The sequence below is a fragment of the Pygoscelis adeliae genome, unplaced genomic scaffold, assembly GCF_000699105.1.
Source record: "Pygoscelis adeliae isolate BGI_AS28 unplaced genomic scaffold, ASM69910v1 Scaffold445, whole genome shotgun sequence".
NCBI lineage: Eukaryota > Metazoa > Chordata > Aves > Sphenisciformes > Spheniscidae > Pygoscelis > Pygoscelis adeliae.
This window is the reverse complement of record NW_008824894.1, coordinates 1486980-1500584: the sequence shown is the minus strand read 5'-3', so window position 1 is coordinate 1500584 and position 13605 is coordinate 1486980. Positions and strand designations below refer to the sequence as shown.

The following is a 13605-nucleotide window of genomic DNA, read 5'->3' as shown; positions in this document are numbered from 1 at the left end:
CTGAAACATGCAGGAATGAGCCAAAGATCAGCAGCAAACCTGTTCCTGCCTGCTTCCAACCTGACAGATGGCTAGTGCTACTACTGGGCTGGGGGAGAGATTAACAGCTTTTCTTTAATTTCTGCCGACTGTTCTCCATTCTGCCCCCCCTCCCCAGTATTACAAACATCCCTCAGGCTGCCCCAGAATTAACTCCTGTGACCCACAGGTTGCATGCAATCACAGGGATGGGTCACACAATCACTCACTCAGACTTAGTTCAGCACACGACTTAGAACCCGATATTAAATTCTCTTTGCCAAATCCTTGAACTTAGATGACTCCAGAGATCCATTCCAGCTCAATTTCCTGTATTTTGGAGACTCTCTCCAGCACGGTCCAGGCCTATGTGTGAATTCAGGATAGATACAGGTCTAGCCACTCACAAATAACCCCTCCAGCAAATCATCCCATCTTCATAAAGTAATCCCTCAAGCTGAGCATCCCTAATGGTGTCTGGACTGCCATTTACTCCCTGCAGAGTTGTCTGGATCCACAGAGATTTCCCATGTCCTTGTCTGTGGTGGTGCAAGCACTGAGCTAGGTTCAGAGGCCTGCTAGCAGTACTGTACCTGTTTGGGCTGTAACAAAGGTTGCTCCTGGCTCCTGTGTTCCAGTGAGTGGGACTTCATTTTTGCTTGCTGCAGTAAAGAAACAGAACAAAAGATAAGCAGAGGGATTAGCAGCAAAATTAAAAATGGCTGTCTGCTGGCTTTGGAGAGGCCATGGGAAACATACTCCCCTCCTCTCTTACAGTCTGCTCTGGGCACTAGAGAATTCAGAGAGCGGGAAAGCATAGCAAACTGAAAACACTCCAAGTAATTTGCTTTCTATATACCAACACGTCACCCCTAGAGTTATGCAAAGACTTGTCACAATTACATTTGCCTTCAATGCTGCTCTAAGTCCTCTGCTAGCACAAAACACATCTTAAGAACCAAGAACAAAAATGAATTATTTTGTCCTGCTATAAATAACTCATCAGCCCTACTAGTATCTAAAAAAGGGACAGAAATGGTGGGAGGCACACTATGTTTTTAAATTATGTAAACATTTTTCAGCTTTGGGAAAATAAAGTATGTAGATTATGTTTTCCCTCAAACTTTTCCAGCTCCCAGCTAGGACTGCAAAGTAAAATAAAGTGATAACTAACCAATTTTAAAAGCAACATCATCAAAACTGATTTTAAAAAAAAAAAATCCTTCCCCGATCCGTAACATAGAGAGCTCAAAGCTATAAAACATAAGAGAGGTCAAGGCTGTCTGGAATTGCAGAATTGCATGGATGCCAACATATATTTAGAATTCCACTATCCAGCCTAAAAATTCAGCTTAAGGACCTTCCAGTACTATATCCTTAACGGATATCAACCCTCTTGCCTCACAACATCGGTCAATTCTAAGCTACAGCAACCAGAGTTGGGAAGGAAGTGGCCTCTTGAGCTTGTCAGTGTGTAACGGTCTGTTCTGCAGGCCTGGCTCTGTTCCTCCCATGCTGGACATGCGTAAGGCACAGGGAGATCAATCACACCCTCCGGGCACAGAGAGGGAGCAAAAAAAGTGATGAGAGTCAGGGCTGCTTGTTTACTCGCTTTCCAACCCCCCTCAGTCTGAATCAGAGACATATTCCAGGCATAAAGTCCACTCAGTCGTTTTTATCGCAAATGCAGGCAGTCACCATCTCTGCAGGGGAGCTTCAGGCATGATGTACAACAGCAGCGCATGAGATGCCACACTGACCTGAAGTGATACGCCTTGACTTTTTGGCTTAAACAGTCTTATGCAAAAGATAAATGATTGCTGGAGAGGGATGACATAACCAGACAGGCGAAAGAGCAGCAGAAGAATTCATCCCTTGGTTTTACTTAATTAAATCATTTTCTCTGCTCAACTGTATGCCTATGGGCAGATGGGGAGGTCAAAGCCTGGCAAACAGGCAGTTGAGATACAGACGCAAAGATCCTTCTGCAGTGGGTACCATTCTGTCACGCTTCCCTGAACAACATACAGTGCATTTACATACAGCAAAACTACCACTGAACCGATCACAGGCTTGTTTTCCTTTGTGTGCAATAGATGCGTTACGTTAGTGCATCTGTGTGCGTCTGATAACACGCCTGCTAGATTATCCAACACATCCCTACCCTGTTTGACACTCATCTGAACACAAGATGTGCTATCAACAGACGTCAGAAGCTAAAGAGAAGGCACATATGCAGCCATGCCCCCCCCTCCCCCCCGAGAGGCTTCCTGCCAATGTAGCTAGCTGGCTCTGGTGCAGTTAAGTCTTACTGGAAGGGTTGGGTTTTTTTTAATCTTTAAGGAGGAGAAAAAGTGAACTCATTTCTAAGCTAGTCTCAATTTCCACTGCCTTGAATTCATGTAACACCAGTGAAAAATGGAGCAAACCGATTGTCACCACTAAGCCAGCCTCCTTTAGCTCTGAATAACGTTAGAAAGGGCATACATCAAGACAGAAATTCAAAGGGCAGGCTGAAATTCTCCAGCTCACTCTGTTGCAGTCAGGAAAGAGAACAGGGGACATAAATTATGAGTGAAACTGAATGTTTTCTGACCAGCATAAAACAAACCTCCTGTACTGTGTGTCAAGACTTAGGAACACCTCCTAGTCGTGGCACTCAAGTCCTTCCAGTGCAGCCAGCATTTTTCCAGCTTGCTAAATCTTTTGGGACTCAGGAAAAGTATTTTTAGCTTTAACTGCTGGCTCAGCCTTACCACAAACTGTGGAACCTATTAACACAGAAGGTGCATTTTTCATTCTAATAAGATAGAAACTATTTGTACTAATTCTACGGAAGAAAAACGACAAGCCTATTGCAGAGCTGAGCCAGAGTGTCTCTTAAGTTTTCAAATATGAGTGAACAAAGTTAAATGCCTAATTATTGGTCTAATTTACAGGGTATATGAGAGTCTCTGGTGCCCACTGCAGCCAAAGGGAATTACAGAGGATTAAAAAAAGTAAGTAATTATAGATTAAAAGAAAATTAAATCAGGACACTTATGAGACACCTAATTTTGTCTGTAGAAGCCTAGCATAAGGCAACTGTGATTACTTCCATCTATATCTTAATAGTTATTTATTCCAGTCACTTAACACAGGTTTTTGCTTAATTAAAGCCACGTGAGTAAGAAGCTACCTGAATACAGTATCTTTGTAGCACAGCCTGGACTTCAGACATAAATGTTCATCATCTGGCCCTCCTTTTAAAAGTCCTATTCATGCTCCATCCCCTTTCTCTTTGGCTTAGGCTTGCTGCTCATTTTCTCCAAAGCAGGGCCTCCCTGGCACCCTGCCTCTGCTGGCAGGAAACAGGGGTTCTCTCAGTCCTTCGGCTTTGGGTTCACTCCTCCTTTGCAGCAGAGGCAATAGAGAACGAGCACATGTTTTTTCTTTTGTTTCTAAACAACTGCTACAAGCTGCTGTGCCCACAAGAAGTGCCAGGATCACAGCATGGTCTGCTCTTTACCCCCAAAGACGTGTTGCATCAATTTGAAATTTCCTAAGCCACATCCACATTAAGCAAGACAATGAAAGCATTTATAAGAAAGCGTACATGCATATAGCTTAATCTGTATTTGTCACTAAATCATTCTAATTAGACTAAACAGTGTTCAAGACTGATCCTACTGCAAAGTTTGGTCATATTTTCCCAAAGTTGTAAAAATAAATAAAACAAAACCCACAGAGTCTGCTTCTAAATCTAACTACTTTATGCAAGATCTTGTCTGGACGGGATATTTCCACTGTTTTCTCACAGCAGTGCAATACTAACACAGCAGTGTGAGTTTATTAAGGCTAGCTTCTTTAATATTACAGACAAGAGTTTAAATGTAGCCAGGTTGAAAGCATCATTTCTTGTCATCTCTGTTTTCAAGCAACATAGACCAGGTCTTTTTATTCCTTTTTATATTTTTTTTTTAAAAAGAACTTCTAGGAAATATTTTTGCAGGCACCTCTTCATAAAAGTAGCTATTCCTTCGCCTAAATCGAGATGTTGTTCTGTTACATTTACAAACCCAGTGAGGAATAAAAACTGAGACCCAAGCTCTGGGTTGGACTCAGCTGACTTGGAAGGGATGGTGCAGAGAAACTATTAATTGTAACATCAAGAAAGGAAATTCACAATAAGAACTTGACTGTGGAAAAGCTCATGTGTGGCAAAAGAGATGGAAGAGACTGTTCTAGGCTTAGGGAGCAGTCTGACTAAGGTATGACACCAAGATGGAGAAGACTGAGGAAGCAGCAAGACAAGACTGGGATATCCAAAAGGGATAAGAGGGAATGTCATTAGAGATGTGGGTTGGGTAAGATTGCAGAGGGTTCTTCAAATGAGAATGAGGCAGTCAAATTTAATACAGAAACCACAGGAGAGTCAAAGATCAGAATGATACAGCCAGAGAAGCAAGAGACAACTAACATGACATTTTTAATACATCGGAAAAAGGAATGGTGAAAACAGAAGACAAACCAAGTCACGGAGATCAAGGTAAGAGTTCGGAGTGAGAACAGAGAAGGAAGGATGAGTTTCCATGAGACAATACAGCAAGAGAAACAGCACCTCTTGGCAAGGACCTAAATATGGAAAAAGAAAGAGCAAGAAGTGATACGTGGGAAGCTACCCAGGGTCAACACAGGAGAGAAGTTGTGAGGGATTAGGAAAACAAGCAGCAGCTTGACTTCTACAAACTGAGTGTGTGATGGCAGCTAGGCAGACAAGAACAGATGTAAGATGGAAGAGACTGGAAGGGAGGCTGAAAGCAACAGCAGGGATCTGAGAACTGCTAATGAGAATAGTTATTTCTCATTTTTGTTCCTTGAAAAATTAAAATACATTCAAGCTAGACTGGGCAATTTCTCATTCTTCCTCATCCCCCCAACTCTTCCAGCCAATATTCCCTACTAACCTGGCATTTGAAACTCTTCAAATACTCGGCCCCCACCTGATCTTCTCGCTCAAACCCCGGTGCTTTCTTGTAGCTGCCGGCTGCTGTTACTGAGTCTGGAGGAAAACCAATGGTCTCCAAGCTGTGTGGCTTTCCAATGGCGCCAGGAGGAGACCCACATATATTAGATGGGCTTCCAAGACTGCTGTTCCTACAAAGAATCTAATAGAAGGAACAAGTGTCAGGAAAGTAGAGCCAGCTAGTAGCAACGATTCAAGGAGGAGAGGCATCCCATGGAAAGGCTCATTCACTTCACTGTTTGTGCATCGATTATACTGACAGTCAACACAAGCATACAAGCTTCCAGTAAACAGTAATTAAAAACCAGGAAAAAGCTCCAGTAGATACTGGATTTATACAGTCCCACAATTATGGTTTTACTGCCATTACTTTGTACTGGAGTGCAGTCTTATAAAAACAACCTACAGCTCTAGTGACATTAATTCTTTTTGAGGCCTCAGATGTGACTGATCAAGTTTCCAAACCTGACCAAAAGTCTCTTTGCTTTCCTTAGGCTACAGCAGATCCTGTCTGCACTCTGAGTAGTAGCGTGAAACCTGGAAAGGTGCTATGGCAGTCAGAACAACCAAGCATATCTGAGCTACGTGTAATACTGTATCTTTTGCTTTCAGTTGGAAATCTGAAATTTTTAATGCAGGCACAAGCCAAGTATCAACAGCTGCATTAAAAAACCCAAGGATTTCCAACAGTTCCATTCTTTGGACTAATACCAGGGATCACAACCACATGCAACAAGGCTAGTTTTGCACTGTAGATGAAGCCACAGACAGCAGCAAAGGAGATTAAGATTAGTTTTAGAGACAGCGCCTACCTGGATCAATGCAGATATCCCATTTTCCTGGGACAAGAAATTATATGCCTGCACTGGCAAGCACGACTGTGCTTCAGACAACATTTAGACAGCTACCACTACCAGATTCAAACGTGGCACAGTCTGGGCTGGCATTAGAAAGAAGGAACATCCTACAGTGTTTTGATTTTATTTTTATAGACATTCTGCTGTCCACGCTTCCCTACAGTTGCAAAGATACTACTCACTGTGGTGGAGGTGGGGCTAGTTGGCAGAGTTCCTGATTTATTCCACACCTACAGTACAAATACAAAACAGAACAGGCCACGTGAGGCTGGCTGCTAGAGGGACCTTTTTCTGATTAATTCATCATGTAAAATGATCACCAGCAAAGCCATATTTGTTTGCAAGCTAAATGCAGATGCCCCGTGGAGTGACGAAGTCACAGAAAGACATGTGTTGCCATTTGGCATATATCCATGGATTAGGAAAGACTGTTTAAAAGACTAAGAGCTTGAGATAGAAAAGACCTAAATGGTCTATTAAGGGGAATATATCTTCAATTTCACTGCAGTTTTCAGATAATTTAGATGATACATTCATGAGATGAAGGCGTTTTGTTTTTTACTGCTTTCCACAGTGTTATTTAGCGAGAGAAAATATTATGTCCAGACTTTAAGATCTGTTTGGAATTCTAGCTGCAATCAAATTCGGGAGAACTATGAACTGTTAGGTTGGCTTTGGCACTAATAAAATCAAACTATCAGCTTCTCCTTTACCTTTTTCCCCCTCTTTGAAAGGAGAGGTCCTAAATGAGTTCACCTCATTCTGACCAGTTTCAAATGAGTTAAACTCATGTCATTTTACCTTCTTAAAACCTCAACCAACCATTGGAAAAGGTTACACACCTTATCAACAGCAGTGCAAACAGGAAAGACTTAACAAACAAAAAAAACCCTCAGCAAAAATGAAGTGGTCTAGCATTCCATGGGCTTCTTATCTGTCTGTGTGTATCTGTTCAGCATCTGAAGATCTCCCTTCTTGTATGTACAACTAAAATAAAGTACTGCCAACAATCTGGGGCATTACTTAAACATATTCCAGAGCTTAGCTATCTCCAGAAGTAGGAGAGGGAGGGACTCAAGAATATCCTATAGTGCAACACACAATATGCACAGGCTAAGCCTCTGAGATTACATATGTAAACAAACTCGATTGTAGTTATGTACTTTAGATGTTATTGGCTCACAGCCTTTAATTAGAGTACTTGGAAACTAAGCCCAATATGTACCTCCAGACAGGAAGGAGTTGGACTTCATGTGCGGATGTATTCCACTTTCCTGAAAGTACATCAACAAACTGCACAGAAAGGAAGGCTTAGAAATTTTATAGGTGAGAGGACAATACTAAAGCCACTGAATTGTATGTTCCAAACAAATAGATCCCTCTAAAAAGTGTGGAGCTGAGACCTAAAAGAAAAATGCCATATCCTTTGGGCTTTTGGATCCTTAAGATTTCTCTTCTTGGGAGAAAGAAGTACAGTGACGCAGAGAAACCCAGATTTACAAAATACGGACAAAGCTTTCCCGCAGTGCTACATACATTGCTAAGGTCTGGGGCATGTGGACTGGAAGGGCTGACTGGAACAGAATCACCAGCTGCTGATGGCATATACATCACAGGGCCTGTCTGTGTCGGGCTAGACACAGCTGAGGATTGCTGTAAATCTTCATTGAGCGCAGGCTCTGGAAGAAATAAAAGCACATGGAATGTTACTCAAAGCTGTGCAATTGTAATGGAGCACAAGACATTCAGGAACAAGAATACCTAGATATTCTTGAGAGAGGAAATATTCCACAAGCACCTCCTTAGAAGTATAGAAGCAAGGAGAAACCTCATCTGGCAAATGGCTACTACTTATCTAATATTCCTTACATTATTACTGTCATCATTTGTACACTGTGCTGCTCTTTAGTCCATTAATGCTGCTCCAAAATTATCTTCCCTGCATGAATTGTGTGTTATTCATTCAGCTGTCTTGAACTAAGCAGAGCTTCCTTCATTGCTAGGCACAAAGTTGATGGGTGCATTATAATTAGCTGAGGGAGATAAGTTTCCATCTGTGCTCAGTACAAACCATTACCAAAAAAAAGTCACGTACATTGAAAGGCATACACAAAAAGAAAGTGTCATTGGCTTGGAAGGTAAAGCAGAGATGCTGTAGATGAGAGAGGAAATATTCCACAAGCACCTCCTTAGAAGTGCATCTTTACAAAAACTATATAACTGACACTATGTCTGTAATGCAATATCTTTAAAGTACTGGTTTCAACACATTTCTTGCTAATAATCAGCAAAACTCATGCTAAGAGCAGATATAATAAATGGACTCCTGTTACTTTAATTGAATTAGGCCCTCAGTGTTCAGCTTGCTAAGAAAGGACTAAAAGATACAATTCCATAAGACAGCACAAGAAATAACCAGGTTAGAATGACCTAAGTGCCACAGAAGGTTACTCTGGCTTTAAAGTAGTATTGTATCAAGTGCAGTAATCTTGTTAGTAATCTCCTAAACAAAAACACTATGTTATACACGAGGGAGTTTGCTAAACGCTGCTTCTTTATCAAGACTTCATTCTCTCTCAAGCTTGCTGGATCATACTGTGTAGCTGCACTACTGTGTTTTGGGCCATTATAGCCCACAGCTCTAGCTATAATTACTGCTTGTCGACAAGGCTTCCTATAAAAGGAACTGCATAACCTGTAGGGAATTTACTCTCACCATTCCTTGACAAAGGCAGCAATTACTAATTCCACCATTTACAAAGGATAATCAAATAACAAAGATTTGCTCAAGGCCATGTAGTGAGTCAGTATCAGAGCGAATCTATTGACTTCTGAGTAACCTGCTCTAATTGCTGCAAATTCAACAGTGAGACTGGAGTGCAGAAACTTGAGTAGGAGCCATAGGACCAGGAGCTAACCATTTATCTATGAATATTAGTACCCACCTGAACTCCCACAACCAAAACAGCATCACTAGTTTACAAACGATGAAAGTGAGGATTGAAATAATGCCCTATAAATCCGGGAGCTAGCAAGAAAAGAGGATTTGAGGAAAAGCAGACAAAAAGCTGCATATTTTTCTTCTCCAACCTGACTTAAAGATTTAAACTCTAAGCAAAACTTCATAAATAGTATTTAATTTTTAAAATGGATCAATACATTATCTATAATTAGCAATTTTATCCTCAGCTTTTTAAAATACAACACTTTGCAACTTAGCTAGGTACAGTTCATCCACGTACAGAGGAGAGGCAGCTCTCTGTTCCAGTCCTCCTAAACTGACAAAAAGAACTAAGCGAGGAAAGGGAACAGAGGGAGATACTTCAAGAGACAGTGCAGTGAGAGCTAAGGGCTGAGTCCTACAGACTACCTACTGCCTTCAGCTCTGCCAGCACCTCCCACACTAGCACAGTTTTATAGGAATTATCAAAGTTAATACTCTGTTTTTGAAAATCCTTCACAGAAGCTCTAGTTTAGTGGCCTTATATTTTAAACTATTTATTTTGGCCAAAGCTCTCCATAGCTCAAATATCCATGAAAGACGAGAGAAGCAGCCCACGTACGTTCTACATGTGCAAAGGCACAGAAGGGTCCTCGGGGACAGCTGCCAGACTGCTGCATATCATTGCATTTGGTGGATTTGTAGATCTAAGGATGGGAAAAAAAACAAAAAAAAAACCAGACATGAACAGGAAAAAACAGTGACCGGCAGCCCAGGTACAAAAGTACTATGAAGAGACTCGACAGCAAGATAGAACACAGATAAAAGGCACAAAGGCCAGCAGAGTTCAGGGTGACCATTTCAGTGCTTTGCTTCAAAGAAAGGAAAACCCACTATAGTTAGGGAAACACCAAAATATGCCCATCACAGCTAAGCTCACCCAAAGATCAGCCCATCACACGTCAGCTCACCCAAAGGTCACCATTTGCCAAAAAGTCCCTCAGTCTCACTGGAAGCTCCATGGATATTACAAATGGTAAAAGGTAGGAAACAGTTGACAGATGACAGCAAAGAAAGTTACAGCCACATGTTTGCAAGGAAAATAACAAACCGTTGACAATGATTGTAGGAAATGGATTATTCCCCTTCCCCCCAGTTTGACAGGCGGTGACAATGGTTACTTTGCTGATACAGGCCCAACAAAGCTTTTCAACACTGTAACATGAAGCAGACTAGGACAAGGTCTTAATTACACTTTCTGTAAGGATACTGGAATGCTCTGGGCATGCTCACAACTAAGAGCTTGGTGGTTTTTAGCACCAGTTCGTGGGTATCTATGGTTTAGTTTGATCATCATCAACAAAGAATTTTTCCTCAGGGAAACAGATGCTGTATGCTCACCTGCAAATCCACATCATGCTTTCAAAAGGACCCCCATGCATGAGACTGCTCTTACACTTGAGTTTTCCCCTACTTTTCTTACCTCCTCCCATATGGTCTACCTAATGAAAAGGCACCCCTGTCAAGCAGCTGAATTTCAGCTTACTTCCAACAGGCAGTTCCTCTGTATCCCAGGACCACACTACAAGCAGCCCACAAAGTCTCGCAGCTGGCACACTAATTTACTTCATAAGCCTGGAATGCTTTTGCTTTTCTAGTCAGCTACCAAACGGAATGAGCAGGTTACTGTACCTCTGGATGGAACTGCTGTTCTGTGCGAGTGTGGCAGTATTGACATGAGTCTCCATTTTCACACTTACTGGGATCCCCCCACTCATCTCCATGTTTCACACTGGGACATGGCGAAGATCTGTGTAAATAAGGTAGCAGGAGAATGCATCAGACCCACAAATGTGCTTTGAGCTTTTCTTCCTCAACTGGGAGGCAGGTTCAGCTGCCCACCCTCAGCTGTACAATCTGTTTGGCTGGCTGCTGCTGTCCCAGCCCCCACTTTGCCGCTATTGCACCTTCTTCCCCCTCTTCCAATTTCCCGGTGAAAGAAAAATGGCTTAGCTCTCCATCTGAAACCAAATACAACCTGTACCAACATAACTTAACAATATTAGCAGCTGATGTGATTAGTGTCAGAGATGCTGGGTCTGGTTTCTGGTTTGGAACTGTACGTTCATAGAAAGCTAGTAAGTTAATTGGTTAATCCTAAAACACATAATACCCTTACAGTGGTATGTTTCCAGGGTTATAGCATGGCCATGTGGAAAAGAAGCTGAGTCAGGTCACTGGGGAAAAGGCAAGTCCATTTTCTTTCTCCCAGCCAGAACAGTTCTTTTTCCCAGTTCTGAATTTTTGCTGTGACCTACTTCCCCTGCTCTTTATGCTCTTAACCATTCCCTTAAAAAACAGCAGAGGGAAGCAGATAGCAGCAGCAGATGCCTGCACGAAAGAGGCAGCCACATCAGCTGGGGGTGGGGAAAGCAACACAGAAGCGAGTGGAGATCAGGAGGGGAGAAGCTTTCACCTCTTCCCTTCCCAAAGGGCCCAGGCAGGGGCAGAAAGCACATAGCTGCTGGCTGAAGACTGGCTTAGTGTTTCTGTTTCTCCTGAAGGTCTTGGGATTAATGTTCCTTTAATTTTTATATATTTAGTTTTTTTAAATACGGGATTTCAGTGCCAATTCAAAAATTTCTGTGAATGGGGGGTGGGGAAGGGAAGCGAGAACATCCATGGTATTTTCTCTCCTGGCTTTCTGGTCTGCTCTTATGTTTTTCAAAAAGGAACTAAGGAAAAGCCCCACTGAGATCACAACAAAAGCTCTGTTGTGTTGGAGGAAATGAGGGCCTATAACTTGGATGAAACACGTTGAGGGAGACGTGGCATGCTGAAAATCCAACGACAGCTGAGTGACAAGAACACCCTGGTGCCTCAAAAGCACAGTCCTTAGCAGTTGGTTAGGAATGCATGTCCAGCTACAGTACTGGTCACACCGTGCCTCACGATCCCCATCACCAGGCATACACAACAAACAGCTTGATGATTCTGAATCCTTTACCATGAAAACACTGCTGTGTGAGTTTGTTTCTAGATGGGGATTAAAACTTTCTTTTGTTTTCTTTTTCCTGCACTGCTTTCTAAAGCAGGAGTTTGTACGGTAAGGGGAACCCAGACTCAGCTTCTGTTTGCCGTAAAACCAGAGTTGTAACATGATTTAGCAACAGTCATCTATTAGAGATACTGGTTCCTATATACAACAAAACTCCTTGTTTAGTTTGTTATCCTGTCTCCTAGGCAGAAATAACAGTCCACCACATCTGTCAGTACAGGCCTTGGAGATAATTTTTTTTAGTGTATCTAGTGGACAAAATCCTAGATCCTTCATTACAGATTTCTACTATACCTCACTGCTCAGCTGGGAAATAGAATATCCAGGACCACAGTACCTGTATTTGTGTTTTCTTGGGCTTCTTCTTCTGTCTTTGCTATTGTGGTAGTAGGGACAGGCATAACCCTGGCGACAGAGACGGGGGGGTTTCTTACATTGCTCTGTCTTGTAATTTCCCAACACATACGTTGTATCTGCAAAAGAAGCAACCAGTTAGTGGGAGATGACCATGATCTGTATTTACTATACAAAAGTTTTTGACAGGAGCGGGCACTCCACAAACTTTCCCAACGCCACAGACCCTAAGTGACACTCACCTTGCCACCTTGGTTCCTCACTGAGTATTTTCTCTATCATAGCATGGCTAGCAGCAACTGCAGACTGACCCTCTATGCCACCTTCTGATGTAGTCTGACCATTCTGCAAAGCCTCCATCGCTTGAAGCTCCCTTTGTGGACAGAGTTAAATGAATATACAGACCGAGCAGATGAAGAGACAGATAAAGATGTATAAAAACTGACATACTGGAGCGTGGTAACAACTCCTAAGCGGGTGCATTTCATTCATTCATTTTTTGTCAGAAAATCTTTAGACGAACAGCAACTGCAATTCATGTTCTTCATTCCCTGGGAATTCCAGATGCATTGTTTGGACCCCCCCCATCAGGCTCCAAACCACAGCACAACTCGTTTAAAGTGTGCTCCCTTTCCCCATTCCGAGTATCCTCCCTGGAGATTTTGTAGATTTGCCTTATTAGGAAGGGATATATCATCACTCCAACACTAAGCATTTCACGCTGAAGTAGTACTGTCCTTCAATCGTCTGACTTTTCATTTGGGTACAGAAATTACCCTTTTCATACAGAGCCCCAAGCTCTACTAACCTGATGTCATACACCGGAGAGCGTAGGTCATGGGGCCCATGAGCGAATGCGCAGTGGACTCCATTCTTCGTGCAGTTTCCCTTGGAGTCTGTCTCATGAATGCAGATTCCAGTTTTGTAGTAGCGCAAGTGATACCTCCTCTCTGTGTCTCCAGTAGTTCTATGCAAGAAGGGACACCTGAGGTATCGGAGGAGGGAAAGAACAGTCAAAGTTTAGTCACATGGGTGACGGACTCAACACTACCAGAAGACATATTGCCGATACAGGATGCTGTAGTTGACAACACCTTTGCTAACTCTGCCTCTTCTCTTATGCTGTGCCTTCCAAAGCTACACAGAACCCCTAAACCTGTCACTACACAGTATATAATAGTTTCCCTCCCAAAAAGACAACTGGATTATTAAGCCAGCAGCAGCTTATTATTCTAGTCTAGTGACTGCCACGGATCTAGAAAAGAACAAGGACACTGTCAAGGCGTGCTGATATACTAGCCATGATTGAAGGGACGGACATCACATGGCACATACCATTTCCTCAGCAGCCCATCTAGACTTCGTGCTATTA

The 13605-nt window shown here is 42.5% G+C and overlaps 1 protein-coding gene across 1 annotated transcript in view; it reads right to left on the bottom strand.

Moving 5' to 3' along the window:
• The window catches only part of UNK (unkempt family zinc finger), a 27524-nt gene that overhangs the window by 12300 nt on the left and 1619 nt on the right, over positions 1 to 13605 (bottom strand). The window contains exons 3-11 of the mRNA XM_009324615.1: positions 13042 to 13218; positions 12476 to 12606; positions 12217 to 12352; positions 10514 to 10631; positions 9444 to 9528; positions 7417 to 7559; positions 6063 to 6110; positions 4965 to 5165; positions 612 to 680 (exon numbers count right to left, since the gene is read on the bottom strand). Coding sequence (XP_009322890.1) covers positions 612 to 680; positions 4965 to 5165; positions 6063 to 6110; positions 7417 to 7559; positions 9444 to 9528; positions 10514 to 10631; positions 12217 to 12352; positions 12476 to 12606; positions 13042 to 13218 — 1108 coding nt within the window. The remainder of the gene's footprint in view (positions 1 to 611; positions 681 to 4964; positions 5166 to 6062; positions 6111 to 7416; positions 7560 to 9443; positions 9529 to 10513; positions 10632 to 12216; positions 12353 to 12475; positions 12607 to 13041; positions 13219 to 13605) is intronic.